The sequence below is a fragment of the Chrysochloris asiatica genome, unplaced genomic scaffold (genome assembly GCF_000296735.1).
Source record: "Chrysochloris asiatica unplaced genomic scaffold, ChrAsi1.0 scaffold00087, whole genome shotgun sequence".
Taxonomy (NCBI): domain Eukaryota; kingdom Metazoa; phylum Chordata; class Mammalia; order Afrosoricida; family Chrysochloridae; genus Chrysochloris; species Chrysochloris asiatica.
The window spans coordinates 5989579-6005875 of record NW_006408605.1 but is presented as its reverse complement, the minus strand read 5'-3'; the positions used below and the strand labels follow the sequence as shown (position 1 = coordinate 6005875).

Sequence of the window (16297 nt, the reverse complement as noted above, 5' to 3'; positions counted from 1 at the left end):
TTACACCCTCGGAAACCCTATACAGGGTCGCTATGGGTCGGAACCGACTCGCTGGCACATAACAACAACAACAACAGGGCTGATTATCATATAATTTTCTTGCCTAGATAGCACAGGATGGGTTGTACTAAAGGGTTTTCTTTGTCTGGTTCTTACTTTTCGCTTATCCCTTTCTAAAGGATGTTTTCTTAGTTGAGAGATTTTAATGCATTCAGCATAGTCTTCTTATTCTGGCTGAAAGTTGTTTCCCTTTTTCTGGGTGACTTTGCGTCTCTTCATTCTGTTTCATCTGTAGTTTGAACATAATATGCTTGGGCCCCATGTGGTCCACTAACTGCATGGGGTCAGTTCTAAGGGAGAACAGTCCATGGCTGGCTGAATTTTATTTGCCTTCTTTGAAGACCTTCAGAGGCGATGTAGGTTATAACTTTCACAGTGTTTCTCAGCTTACCCTTTCCTCTCCTCCCCATTCTCTTACACCCTGGATCCTCTGGAGCTACTCATTTGTCAAGTCTCCTAGATGCACCTGCACAAGATTGCAGAGAGGCTTTTCTGTCTCCTGTCCTTTTGGCATCTTTTTTTAGTGTCCTTTCATTTCCACTTATTGCCTGAGTTTTGCTTAGCAATAGAAAGAGCTTTAGAACAGATGCACTAAACAGCAGTTCTTCTTCCTCTTGTTCCTCATTTCTAGTTGTTGATTCTCTCTCCCTGATTCTGTTTCATAAATGCAGAAGACTGGACTGGCTAAGGAAGATGATGGGGAAAGAGGATGGGGGAAGAAGAGGAAGTTGAGGGGAAGGGAGCCTTAGTTATTTTAAACGAGGCTAAGTGGGGAATGACAAAATAGTCAATTATTACCCTTTTTTCTAATCATCTATTTATTTATTCAATCTTAATTTGTTGGGCACCTATTATGTGGTGCTATAGGATAAGCACAGGACTGCTAACTACAAAGTCAGTGGTTCAAACTCGCCAGCCACTCCTTGGAAACCCTATAAAGGGTCGCTATGAGTTGGAACTGACTAGATGGCACTTAACAACAACAGTAACACTATGTGTCAGGGAGTAAGAAAACAGAAAGCTACAAGACACCGTCCTAGACTTCATGGAGCTCATATTCTAGTAGGGTGCAGTGATGTGCTGGAACCAGCACTTACCTACTCGTAAGAGCCAAATGTCGAATTTTCAGAATTTTGTGATTTAATTATTAAATGCAAAAAGTATTAAAAATGAGTAATTGCCATGAAGCTTCAAAAAGCTTGTGGAAAGATGGAATTAAAAGATAACAGATTTTTTTCCATGAACTTTTTGAAGCCCACTAGTAAAAACTTACAAATAAATGAACAATATTTTAAAATGTAATAAATACTCAAAACGCATCACACCTTAATGATTTTCCTATTATCTGTGCCTCTGGGTGGAGTCCTGGACCACAAGGTAAGGACCACAAGGTAAGTTTGAACTGCAAGGTCAGTAGTTCAAGCCCACCAGCTGCTCCTCAGAAACCTTCTACAGGGTTGCTATGACTCACAACTGATTCAATGACACTTAACAACAACAACATGCCTCTGATGTTATGTCCATTGTATATGTTTGGTGGTACTGCTATTAAATGGTATAATGATCTGTGGCTGTACACTTTTACCCAACTCTATTGCACACCTTTACCCAACTCCACAGGTTTCTGTGATATCTCATTGGTAGTTTGAAATTTGTCATGGTGACAAATGCTATAAATCAGTCTCCCTCCGTGCCAACTAATTAAAAAAAAAAAATTATTAGCCCACATGAAGTAGGGAAGACAGATAATTAAGAGGCAATTACAGCATAATATAGAAGAACACACAGAGTCCTGTAGGAACACAGAAGAGGGAACACTAATCTAGTGGACAGTGGAGAATGGTAGGAAACGTTTCCAAGAAGATGCTTGAAGACAGTGTAGAAACTAGTTACACACTGGAAGAATGGGTGGAGTCAGTTCTGACTTATAGCGACCTTATGCACAGCAGAACGAAACACTACCTGGTTCTGTGCCAATCTCACAATGGTTCCATTCAAGCTCATTGTTGCTGCCACAGTGCCATTCCATCTCGTTGGGGGTCTGCCTCTTTTTTGCTGATTCTCCACTTTACCAAGCATAATGTCCTTCTCCAGGGATTGGTCCCTCCTGACAATATGTCCGAAGTATGAGACATGAAATTTCACCATCCTGGCTTCTAAGGAGCATTCTGCAGTCCATGGTACTTTCAATAATCTTCTCCAATACCAAAACTCAAGTACATTAATTCTCCTATGGTCTTCTTTATTCATTGTCCAACTATCACATGCATATGAGACTATTGAAAATGCCAAGGCTTGAGTCAGGCACATCTTAGTCCTCAAACTGACAGAAGAGCCTATTGTATTTAGGCAATTGTAAGTATTTTAATACTATTGTAATGTGATGGATTTAGAGTATTAGTTGGATTATGAAAGGTCAGGGTAATTCTTTGAGATTTACCCTGAATTTAGTGAGGAACCAGTGAGAAGCTTCAAATAGAGCATGTCTTGATCACATTCTGTAAAGGTCACTCTGGATCCTGGCAAGAGGTTATTTATTGTAGTAATCCTTTCAATAGACCGTGGTGGCCTACACTAAGGCTGTGACTGGGACAAGGGAATGGAGTGAAGGTATATTAAAAACCAGAACTAATAGTACTGGTTCTTGCATGTGAGAGATGTGAGAAAGAGTGGGAAGAAGATCTCAAGGATGACAGCCCAGTTTCTGGCTTGGAAGGATGAGTAGGAGGTTGCTTATGCCTCTGAGAGAGACAATACAGAAAGAAGAGTAAGCTTGAAAGAGGGTGGACAGCATCAGTTTTTGATATGTTGAGTGTGATGAGAAGTCATGTAAGACATTGGGTATGTAGATCTGAAATTTAGAGTATAGGATAAGACAGGAAAAAGACTTTAGAAGTGCTATGAAATGAGAAGAAGGCCTACTATCTAGATCTTATACATTTTTATTTATAATTTAAAAAATTTATATTTTATGCACCTTATGATTTATGACTTGAAGGCCAACCCTTTCATTTAAAAACAAAACTGGTGGACTGTTGGGGTAAGGACAATGGTGGGGGCAATAATCTCACTTGATTTTAATATCTATCGCTTGCAAGGACAGGTGAAGGGTTTTTAGGTCAGAGTTCATTGATGACAAATAATTAATGAGGGCCTGTGATGGATGTAGCTTTATCCTGGATTTGTTGTTGTTGTTAGGTGCTATTGCGTCAGTACCAACTTACAGCGACCCTATGCACAACAGAACGAAATGCTGCCCAGTCCTGTGCTAACCTCACAATCGTTGCTACATTTGAGCCCACTGGTGCTGCCACTGTGCCAATCCACGTCTCTGGGGGTCTTCCTCTTCTTCTCCAACCCTCCACTTTACCAAACATGATATCCTTCTCCAGTGACTGGTCCCTCCTGACAATATTTCTAAAGTGTGAAATACAAAGTCTGGCCATCCTGGCTTCCAAGGAGAGCATTCTGTACTTCTTCCAACACAGATATATTTGTTCTTTTGGCAGTCCATGGTACTTTCAATATTCTCCTACACCATAACTCAAATGCATCAATTCTCCTATGGTCTTCCTTATTCATTATCCAACTTTTGTATGCATATGAGGTTATAGAAAATACCATGACTTGGGTCAGGCGCACCTTAGTCCTCAAGCTGCTATCTTTGCTCTTCAACACTTTAAAGAAGTCTTGTGCAGCAGATTTGCCTAATACAATATGTTATTTGATTTCTTGACTGCTGCTTTCATGAGTGTTGATGACTGATTTGAGTAAAAAGAAATCTGACAACTTCAATCTTTTCTCTGTTGATAAGAATGTTTTTTATTGGTCCAGTGGTAAGTGTTTTCTTTACATTGAAAAGCAATCCATACACAATACTGTGCTTTTTGATCTTCATCAGTAAGAATTTTAAGTCCTCTTCACTTTCAGCAAGCAAGGCTGCATCATCTGCATATTGCAGGTTGTTAATGAGTCTTCCTCCAATCCTGATGGTATGTTTTTCTTCATATAACACAGCTTTTCAGATTACTTGTTCAGCATACAGGTTGAATAAGTATGGTGAAAGAATACAACCCTGTGGCACACTTTTCCTAATTTTAAACCATTTGGTGTTCCTTTGTTCTGTTTAAACAATTGCCTCTTGGTCTTTGTACAAGTTGAAGCGGATGGATATTAGCCTATCACAGACAGCATTGTACCTCATGACTATTCTTGATATGACCTTTTTGATGATGAATGCAATGCTATTCCTCTTCAATTTGTCATTCCCAGCATAGTAAACCATGTGATTGTCAGATTCAAAATCGCCAATACCAGTCAATTTCAGCTTACTAATGCCTAGGATATCGATATTTACATGTTCCATTTCATTTTTGACAGTTTAAAAATTTCCTAGATTCATACTTCATATATTCCATGTTCTAATTATTAATGGACTTTTTACAGCTGTGTCTCATCTCAGTCATATAAAAAGTACTTAGACACATGATCCTTGCTCTCCAGGAATGTTGAATCTAGTGTGTGTGTGTGTCTGATTAAATTTGTACTATTAAAAAAAATAATCAAACACAGGACAGCAGTCTATGTACTAAATGATTTATAGGCCAGAATACTAGGGGTAGTAAGGGAAGGAAAATATAATTTAGGATTGAAATATCCTGAAGGCTTCATTGAGGAGGCTAAGCTAAACTGGTCCTTGAAAAACAGGTATTTAGATTATGATACAAAGAAGAGAAGGGGGAATCTATTTGCAGTGGGTCATTCATCTGCTTGATACATTGTTGTTGTTAAGTGCCATTGAGTCGATTCCAAACCATAGTGACCCTGTATAGGGTTTCCAAGGAGTAGCTGGTAAGCTTGAACCACTGACTTTGCAGTTCAAACGACTCTACAGTCTGACGCATTAGCCCACAGTGCCACATCAGCACTCCTGATACATTATAGGTACTCAATAAATGTTTGAGTAAATGAGAGAGAAGGCTGACATTTAGGTTCAGTCCAGGCCAAAGAAGACTTTAATAACAGACAAGAATCATCTCTCCTGTAGGCTGGTGTGTTTTAGCTTTTTAGTTTTAGAATATCTTGAAAGGAATCTTATATGGACACTCAAATATAGAATGAATGAAAGCAGAGGGCTCTGAATGAGTCTCCATCTTAAAACCCTCACAACTCCTGAAGAGACTTCCATGAACACCAGGGCTCAGCAGAGCAAATAAAGTGAATAGTGAGGCTCTAAAAGACATGAACAAAGCTACCATTTAGAAGGATCAGTTTGGCAATGGTATGTAGGAAACACTAGGAGGGAAAGTATCTGGAATGAGGAACAGCAGGTAAGAGGCAACTATAATGGTCTTGGTTAGGAGAAAACAGAGACAGAGATACCAGGAAGGAAGCGTCACTGGGGGAGTGATGAGTCTTGACTATCTCATATATATGACTTCTTGACTGGGATCAGTAGGTATCTGTGAGAATATAAGGTATGTCAGTTAACTTCTAGTACTTTTGGTGGGCTGTTGAGGAGGTTGTTGACTTTTTTACCTGATAGGCTAGAGGTATGGCACTGTAGGATAAGCACTGGACCACAAGGTTGGTTTGAATTGCATGGTTCAAACTCACCAGTCAGTTCTCAGAAACCCTATACATGGTCACTGTGAGTCGAAACTGACTCGAAGGCACTTTACAACAAGAAAGCTGGAGGAATCATTCATTCCTGTAGTGGGTCCAGTAGGGCACCAGTAGTGGTTCATCTGAGTATGCTTAATAATAACAGGAGAGTGTGTGAACTAAATAAAATTATTGAGCCAGAGATCTGGTGGTTTAACAAAGTTGACTAGTGTGATGTATTCTGATTCTACGGTACATTACTTAAGTGGTCATTTCTGTATAATTCTTTAATTGTTGTTGTTGTTAAGTACTGTGAAGTTGGTTCCAACTCATAGTGACCCTGCACAGGGTTTTTGAGGCTGTAAATCTTTATGGGAGCAGAACACCCCATCTTTCTCCCGTGGAACCGCTGGTAGTTTTGAACTGCTGACTTTGAGTTTGGCAGCCCAACTCATAACCACTACGATACCAGAGCTTTAATTGGGATTGCATTATATCTATAGATTGCTGTAATATTGGCAATATTAAGTCTTCCTATCCATGAGCATATGAAAGAAATCCATATTTGTGCCCATTCCAAATAAAAGTGACTCAATGGAATGTGGAAATTATCAAATAATATCATTAATCTCTCACACAGATAAAATTTTGCTGAAGAGATTTCATAAATGATTGTAGCAGTACATTGGCAGGGAACTTCTGGAAATTCAAGGCTGCTTCAGAAAAGGATGTAGAATGAGGACTATTATTGCTGACATCTGATGATGGTCTTGGCTGAAAGAAGAGAATACCAGAAAGATATTTACTGGTGCTTTATTGACTATACAAAGGCTTCTGACTGTGTGGGTCACAACAAACTATGGATAACATTGGAAAGAATGAGTATTCCAGAACACTTACTTGTACTTATGAGGAACCTGTCCATAGACTAAGAGGCAGTTGTTCAAACAACGGGATACTAAATGGGTCAAAATCAAAAGAGGTATGCATCAGGGTTGTATCCTTTCACCATATTTATTCAGTCTGTATTTTGAGCAAATAATCAGAGAAACTGGATTATGTGAAGAATAATGTGACATCAGGATTGGAGGAAGACTCATAAACAGTCTGTGATATACAGATAATACAACCTTGTTTGCTAGAAGTGAAAAGGATTTTAAATACTTACTGATGAAGATCAAAGGCCACAGTCTTCAGTATGGATTAATTATACCTCAATGTAAAGAAAACAAAATTCCTAACAATTGGACCAGTAAATAACATCATGATAAATGGAGATATGATTGAAGTTGTCAAAAACTTCATTTGGCTTGGATCCATAATCAACATGCATGGAAGCAGCAGTCAAGAAACCAAATGATATGTTGCATTAGGCAAAGGAGGTCTGGTAGTGTAGTGGTTACGAGTTGGGTTGCTAACATCAAGGTCAGCAGTTTGAAACTACCAGCTGTTCTGCAGGAGAAAGATGAGGCTTTCTGTTCCCCTGAATATTTACAACCTTGGAAACCCTATAAGGGGTCACTATGAGTCGGAACCGACTCCATGGCACATAATCACCACCACCATTGCATTAGGCAAATGTGCTGCAAGAGACCTCTTTAAAGTATCAAAGAGTAAACATGTCACTTAGAGGACTAAGTTGCCTGATGCAAGCCCTAGTATTTTCATTGGCGTCATATATATGTGAAATTTGAACAATGAATAAGGGAGATCTTAGAAGAGTTAATGCATTTAAATGGTGGTGTTGGTGAGGAATATTGAAAGTACCATGGATTGCCAAAAGAATAAACAAATTTGTCTGGAAGAAGTACAGCCAGCTAAAAAGAGGAAGACTCCCAATGAGATGAATCAGCACAGTGGTAGCTCAAACAACAATTGTGAGGATGGTGCAGGACCAGGCAGTGTTTTGTTCTGTTGTACATAGGGCCTCTGTGAATTGAAACACTCTCAACTGCACCTTAACAACAACATCCATGAGCATGGTATATATTCTTCCATGTATGTAGGTCTCTTTTGGTTTCAAGGAGTCAAGGTGGCACAGTGGGTTAAGCATTGGGCTGCTAACTGTAAGGTCGGTGTTTCAAACCCACCAAGCACTCCAAGGAAGAAAGATGAGCCTGTCTTCTCCCTTAAAGATTTATAGTCTTGGAAATGCTATGGAGCAATTCTACTCTATCCGAAAGTGTTGCTATGAATCACAATTGACTGGGTGGCAGTGGGTTTCTTGTAGTATGAGTTTATAGTTTTCCTTGTACAGGTTTCTTGTATCTCTGGTTAGATTTATTCCTAAGTATTTTATGTTTTGGGTAGCTATTATAGTTATTATTTTCCTGATTTATTTCTGTTTCAGAATTCTCTTTGTTACTGTAAAGAAATCCAACTGTATTTTGTATGTTGATCTTCTACTTTGTCACGTTGCTGAATCTATTGATTAGTTTCAGTAATTTCCTTACTGAGTATTTAGGATTTTCTATAAATAGGGTCATGTTGTTGTTGTTGTTGCTATGTGCTGTGGGGTCGGTTCTGACTCATAGTGACCCTGTACAAGGTTTCTGAGGCTGTAAATCTTTACAGGAGAAGAAAGCCTCATTTTCTCCCGTGGAACAGCTGGTAATTTCGAACTGATGACTGTGAGATTAGCAGCCCAATTTGTAACCACTACGCTATCAGAACTCCTTAAATAGGGCTATATCATATACAAATTGAGAGAATTTTACTTTTTCTTTGTCGATTTGCATGTCTTTTATTTCCCTTTCCTGTGTTATTGCTCTGGCTAAGACTGTTAGTACAGTATTGGAATTTGTTTTTGTAAAGTGCCATGGAGTCAGTTTTGACTCATAGTGACCTGACATAGGATTTCCAAGGAGCTACTAGTATGTTTGAACCACCTACCTTGTGGTTAGCAGTCTAGTGCTAATCCTACAACGTCATACTAGGATTCCATAATATTGTATAGGAGTGACAATAAAGTTCCTGTTTGCAAGGGGAATGCTTTCAATCTCTCTTCATTAAGATTAATATTGAGTGTTAATTTTATATATATTACTTTAATTATGTTGATGAATTTCTCTTCTGTTTCTATTTTGTTGAGCATTTTTATTAGGAATATGTGTTGGATTTTGTCAAGTGCTTTTTCTACATTAGTTAATTGATGTGGTTCTTATCCTTCATTTTATTTATGTGGTGGATTGCAATGACTGCTTTTTTTAGTATTGAACCATCCTTGCATGCCTGGTATGAATCCCACTTGTTGATGATGTATTTTATTTTACTTTGATATGTTGGATTCTATTGGTTAGGATATTGTTGAGAAGTTTTGTGACTATGTTCATGAGGGATATTGGGTCTAAATTTCTTTTTGCCTGGTTTGTGGCCAGGGTTATACTTGCTTCATAAAATAAATTCAGGAGTATTCCATACTTTTCTCTATTCTATAATAGCTTGAGTAGAATTGGTGTCAGCTCATCTTTGGATGGATACATTCACCAGGGAAGCCATGTAGGCCAGGACTGTTATGTTGTTGTGAGGTTTTTTAAAAATGACCTATTTAATTTCTTCTTTTATTATGGGTATGTTCAAATTTTCTACCTCAGTCTGCATTGGTTTAGGTAGGTAGTATGTTATAGAAATTTTGTTTAGTTTTTCTAGATTTGCAAATTTGTTGAAGCACAGTTTTTTTTGCAAATTGCATCTTGTTGAATTCTAATCCTTTGTTAATAGACAATCTATGTTTCAGACTTTTTGTCAACATTGTAGTAATAGGGTGCATCGTTGCTGGTACATTCTGGAAGGCTGGACTATGAAAAGAGAAGAAAGCAAAGGCGATCAAGCTTGCCTGTACGCAACCCACTTTGGAGATTATTGTTAGTACATCCCAAGTGACTTTATTTGGTCTAAATTTGTTCCATATCTGTTCAGTGGAGCCAACTATATCTGTTCACTGGGTTTTTATGAGCTCTAATCTTATTAGTTACTGATCAAAAGCCTTAAGTAGTTCCCTGATGCATACCGAATCATATTTCACATCCTAGCTTTTAAGATCCTCTATAATTTGAAGACATCAATTATAATGACTATTTATGGAGTTTTTGTTTGTTTGTTTGTTTACAATTTTTAGACTTATCCTAGGAATACTAATGTGATTTAGTATTAACATATATATAAATTTATTTAACCACATTAATGGGCTAAATAAAAAATCAATCATCTCATTAGCTGTACAAAAACATTTGATAAAATTCAATGTAACTTTATGATAAAACTCTTAATAAATAAAAAAGAATGTTCTTAATCTGATAAGGGACATCTAAAACAATCTTATAACAAACATATGTTAATAGAGAAACATTAGAAGCATCTTTTTAAAAATTAGGAATATGGCAAGAATGTTCACTAACATCTCCTCTGATTCTGGACAGTGCAAAATTTCTTTAAAAAAATAAAGTAGACTTAAGAATTGGGAAGGAGGAAAAACAAAACAAAATCAAATAAACCCTGGTATTATATACAGATAATATAATTGCCTACATAGAATACTTAATTGATTTGGCAGACAAATATTTAGAAATGATAGGGAATTTTATTGTTGTTGTTAAGTGCCATTGAGTCAGTTTCTACTCATAGAGACCCTGTATAGGATTTCCGAGGAGTGGCTGGTGGGCTTGAACTTGACCTTGAGCTGCAAACTGACCTTGTGGTACAGTGCTTATCCTACAGTGCCACACCAGTACTCTAGGGACTTTTAGTAAGGTGAAAATATGATCAATTTATAAAAATTGATTTCATTTCAGACAAAACAATCAGAAAATATAATTTTAGAAAGACACTCTTCTATTATAAAATGTAAACAAAAATTTTAAAGTACTTTAGAATAAATCTAATGTGTATGGAAAGTCTTCATACAGAAAAGTAAGAAAGTTGAAACAACACTAAAGCAGACTTAATGGATAGTTACCCCGTGTTCATGGATGTTGTTGTTAGGTGTTGTTGAGTGAGTTCTGACTCGTAGTGACCCTATCCACAACACCATGAATTGAAACACTGCCTGCACCTTCCTCACAATTGTATGTTTGAGTACACTGTTGCTGCCACTATGTCAGTCCATCCTGTTGAGGGTCTTCCTCTTTTTCTCTGTCTCTCTACTTTACCAACCATGATATACTTCTCATTCCTGACATGTCCAAAGAATGAGAGATAAAGTCTCGCTGTTCTCACTTCTAAGGAACATTCTGGCTGTACTTCTTCCATCTGTATTCTCCTTTGTTGTTCTGGCGGTCCATCAATATTCTTCAACAATACCATAATTCATATGCATTGATTCCTCTACAGTTTTTCTTATTCATTATCCAACTTTCACATGCACATGAAATTATTGAAAGTACCATGACTTAGGTCAGGTGCACCTTAGTCCTCAAAATGACATCTTTGCTATGTGACACTTTAAAGAGGCCTTTTGAAGTAGATTTGCCTAATGCAACATGTCATTTTACATTTTGGCACCTGCTTTCATGTGTGTTGATACAAGCAAAATGAAGTCTTTGACAACTTCAGTCTCGTCTTAATTTATCATGATGTTATTTATTGGTCCAGTTCATGGAAGAGATGAGATGATATCAGAAAGATGTTAGTTCTATCAAAATTGATCTATAGATACAATGCATTTTCTGTCAAAATCTTGTCAGGAATTTTCATGAAGTATGACAAGCTGACACTGAAGTTTATATGAAAAAATAAGTAAAGAAACTAGATTCATCACGAAACTTTTGAATAATAATAATAATAGCAGTGGGGACTTGCCTTATCAGATATCAGGCCCTAGTATGAAGTGATAGAAATCATACGCTACTGGTACAGGGCAAGCAAACTGACCAGTGGAATCGGTTAGAGAGTTTGGAAATAGCTACCTATCGTATATTTGCAACTATAGTTTAGGTGGCATGAAGACAAGTGAGAAAAATAAGAAACATTCAAATTAGTGGAACTTGTAGGAAAATAATTGCATGCCTACTGCTCATCATTATATAAAATTCATGCATCAAATAAAATAAGGGCCTAAATATTAAAAGCAAGAATGTTAAACTTTTAGTAGAAAACAGAAATGACTAAACCTTTCTGGCCTTGGAGTAGAGAAGGGTACTAGCAATAAAAGAAATTATATTTGTGGTTTTCTTACATGAAGTTTTAAAAAAAATCTTTGCTGAGTGCTGCTTCTCCCTGATCACATTTTCTGATTTGAGGTTTTTGTTATCCACTTAGCATACACTCCAATCATCTGCCTTCATGTGTCTCTTGATTTGTATCTTCCTGTGCTCTGCTAAGTTTCTTGCACCTAGAATCTAAACAGGCCCCAAATTCATATTTCCATGACTCATATTTGCATGCAGAACTGAAGGTAGGCAGCAAGACAAAGGAAGAATCTATGTGGTCAGACAAGCTATGGATCTGGCACGCTGGTTGTGTTTTAATGTTTCAATACTTATAAATCCCACAGTGAGTTTTATAGACTAAAACACCCCTCATTTTCTTAACCACAGAAGGCCCTTTTCCTAGACAGTTTGCAAGGCTAGATGGTAGCCTGGTTAGAGGAGGCCACTAGAGAAAATCAAAGGATACTTCTTTCAGTGCCTTAGAATTGGAATGAGCAGTACATCCCCAAATATATACAAGTGGAGCAACAGCAACAACAAAACTAAACCCAGTAGCCATGAAATAGATTTCAACTCATGGCAACCCCATGTATTTCAGAGTAGAATTGTGTTCTCTGAGTTTTTCAATGGCTGTGTTGTTTTGGAAGTAGGTTGCTAGGACTTTCTTCTAAGTTAGCAGTCTAACTGCTAACCCTTCAGTTAGTAGACTCCTATATAAGTTAAAAAGGTTCTGTTTCATACCAGCAGAGCAAAACTTTGCTGGGTCTAAATAGAAGTAACTCAAATGTCTCAGCTTTGACCTGGGAGCTGCGTAGTATTGCCACTTCCTGTGTCTCTTTGCTTGTCTTTTTGATCCTTCTGTCTCATTCCCAATGAAATTGAGACATGTTGCTCCAGGAGTACTTGGGCATCCAGCTGGCATCCCATAGGGATTTGAGAGTTTTGCTCCTGATTTCATTTCAGAGGGCTTTGAGATTATGGGCAACTCTTGACAGTCACCACCTGCTCACTTAGTCCAGAGATAGTCTTTCATTTCATAACAATTACCATCCCTTGTCTTTCTAAGGGATTACAGTTTTTCAAGAGCATTTTGCACTTGTGCCACTGTTCTCCATACCATAGCCAATGTAATCTTTCTAAAGCTTCCAGTCCCATTTCTCTGCTTAAAACCTTCGATGGCTTTTTACTAGTTAAGAATGAAATCCAAACCTCTTAGCTTTGCTTATGAGACTCTTATAAGATTGCTCCCTTTAGTCTTTTATCTTTTCTTGTGCTGTACTTTGTAGTAGTGTAGTGCTGTAGGATAAGTACTGGACTGCTAGCCACACAGTCTGCACTTCAAACCCACCAACTACTCAGAAACCCTATACAGGATTGTTATGAGCTGGAACTCACTCAACCGCACCAAAACAACTCTGTAGTTTTACTGAACTTCCAGTTGTTTGAAAACGTTTTTCTCTTTTACTCTTCCAGGTCTTTGTGCATCCTGTTTCTTCTGCCTGGAACACTCACCACTTTTTTTTTTTACCTGATTAATTTCTGTTCTTCTTTCAGGTCTCAACTTTCAGGATGTTTTCTCTCAGTTTGCCAGCACTGTGACAGTTAATTATAACACACTTGAGACGTGGTGTTTAAGTGTTTGCTTGGTTTTCTCCTCCACTGAACTCTAAGCTTTGGGAGGAGAGGGACTGTGGCTTGTTTACTGTTGTGACTCTCTTAAATTTAAGTGCAATGCTTGGCACACATGAAGCATGTAGCTCCCCCCCCCCCCCCACACACACATACATACATACATTTTAGGGATGGAGGAAATGACTTTCCACAATCACACAAATTCTTAATGGAAGAGGCTGATCTAGAACTTGGCCACTTCTAGAGAAATATGCCTTTCATTGGAAAATTCTGCAGAAATGCATTTCCTTCTTTGGTGAGTCTATGGAGAGAACAGGCTGGCAGAGATGCCTCTGGTGGGTGGTAAATGCATGAACTTGTAGCAGTTGGATGAATGGGCTTACCAATGTGTGATTCTCTCTTTCCTCTCCATTCCTTTCCTGTTCACAGCATCAAGTCAAGCTCCCAGCCCCTGGTGCAGGCTGGGGATGATGAGAAGAACCAGAGGACGATCACTGTCAATCCTGCCCACATGGGGAAGGCGTTCAAGGTTATGAATGAACTGCGGAGGTACTTTTCCTGTCTTGCCTGTGCCCTTTCAAGGGAACTTGTGGGGCGCGCGTCATCAGGGACTGAGAACAGAAGTCAGAACACTACCACCTTGTGAGTTCTGACTCTTCCCCACCCACTCTCAGAAAGTCACTTGGCTGATGGAGACAGAATGGCTTTGCCGGAAATCTCTTTTCTCTCCTTCCTTTTGTATTTATTTAACACCTATCATTTTAGAGTGTAATCACTGGGGAAAATATCCTTTATGGTTACAGCAGGTCTGTTCATAAACTTGATTTCCCATTGAATCAGCTGCTCGAAGACCAATAATAGAATGCTTGCAACACCTACACACAATTGCAGATTAAAGATTGTAAATGTCACATATTTTCTTTTGGCCTCCCTCTCTCATTCCTTGGTCTGCACTTAGCTTGGCAAGACAGCCACATGAATGAAAGAATACCTAGCTGCTTAAATGCAATTTAACTCTAAAGAAAGAAATTAATTGCAAATGTACTCATCCGCTCTGATCTAATGGTGAAGCCTGGGCAGGTCATATATAAGGTCAGTTTTCACATTTGATGAGCATGTTGCAAAACAGGTCCAGGGATTGCGCGTGTGCTCTTTTTGCAAAGCCTGAGCACAGAATCTCTTCCTTACCAGAAAGCTCAGAAGTTTCCTTTGTTCAAGTGAATATTAATGACTTACTTCATCTTGTTGTGAGCTGTGATTATGTGTCTTCTCCTTCTCCTTTAGTTTGTGAGTAAGCTCTCCAAGGCAGGGGCTGATTCTGAGTCATTTCTCTCTCTAGCACCTGACCCTTCACAGGAGCTTCATTCATTCACTCAAGGTGCCTGGATGGGGTACAAAATAAAGCATATAAATAGGTCAGCAAAAGTTATCTTTGTACAATGTAAACGGATGTAATCAAGGAGGACTGCCCCACCAGGTGTTTGACAAGTGGTAGGTGTACAATAAATATTTGATTTTTCAGGCTGGACTGCAAGGATGGCAGTTCAACCCATCAGTCATTCCTTGGAAACCCTCTACAGGATCACTATGAGTCAGGACTGATTCGACGGCACGTAACAACAACAACACTGGTGCAAGTAGGAGTCCTGGTGTGACACTATGGGATAAGCACTTGACCACAAGGTTGGTTTGAATTACAAGGTTGGCAGTTCAAACTCACCAACTGCTCTTTGGAAACCCTATATAGGCTCACTATGGGTCAGAACTGACTCGACAGCACTTAACAATAACAGCAAGAACATGGTACAAGTATATCAGACTGGAACAACAGAGAACACTTCCTAAACAGGGTGGTGCTTGAACTGAATTTTGAAGGACAATAAAGTGTTGAAGAGACAAAGGATGGTGGGGTGATGAGGTGGCATTCCCAGCTGAGAAAATGGTGTGAGGAAAGGCACACAGAGCTGAAGAGGTGTTTGCTGAATGGAAGATGGAACTACTTTTGAACAAATGTTCATTTCCTCATTTCTATGCAGAGCCCAGTCTTTGGCATTAAAATTAAATTTGTCTTATATCCCACTGCTCAATTTTTATTAGGCTTCCTGCCAGATTTTTTTGAAGCTTCCTCAATAGCTGTCTCAGGTAGTGGACAGTGCTGAGATTCATGCTATGGGCATGCTTCTCTAGTCACTAAACAGTTTAGTCATGCAGTGTTCCCTAGACACTCCTGAGGCTCCTCATCTAGTTGACTTGACTGTGGTTTCCGGCCTTTGTTGGATTTAAGACTCCAGGTCTTGTTCCCAGGCCTTATTATTTTGCCTAGTTATCTTTATTAATGTTACATGAAAGTAGAATGTTGCTTGTTGTTATTGTTAGGTACTATTGAGTCGGTTTCGACTCATAGTGACCTTATATAACAGCAGAATGAAACACTACTGCCCCATCCTACACCATCCTCACAATTCTTAGGAGGCTTGCGCCCATTGCTGCTGCCACTTTGTCAATCTATCTCATGGAGGATCTTCCTCCTTTTCGATAATTCTCAACTTTACTTAGCATGATATCCTTTTCCAGGGACTGGTCCCTCCTGATAATATGTCTGAAGTATGACAGACGAAGTCTGGTCATCCTGGCGTCTACGGAGCATTTTACTGTGCTTCTTCCAACACAGATCTGTTTGTTCTTCCAGCAGTCCGTGGTACTTTGAGTATTCTTTTTCAACACCATAACTCATGTGCATCAATTCTACATTCTTCTTTATTTACTGCCCAGTTTTCACATGCATATGAAGCTATTGAAAATACCATGGCTTGGGTCAGGAGCATCTTAGTCCTCAAACTGACATCTTTGCTCTT

At 38.7% G+C, this 16297-nt stretch overlaps 1 protein-coding gene across 1 annotated transcript in view; it reads left to right on the top strand.

The window, feature by feature from the left end:
• KLHL3 (kelch-like family member 3) overlaps positions 1-16297 on the top strand; it is a 192245-nt gene that overhangs the window by 10518 nt on the left and 165430 nt on the right. The window contains exon 2 of the mRNA XM_006866102.1: positions 13872-13991. Coding sequence (XP_006866164.1) covers positions 13872-13991 — 120 coding nt within the window. The remainder of the gene's footprint in view (positions 1-13871; positions 13992-16297) is intronic.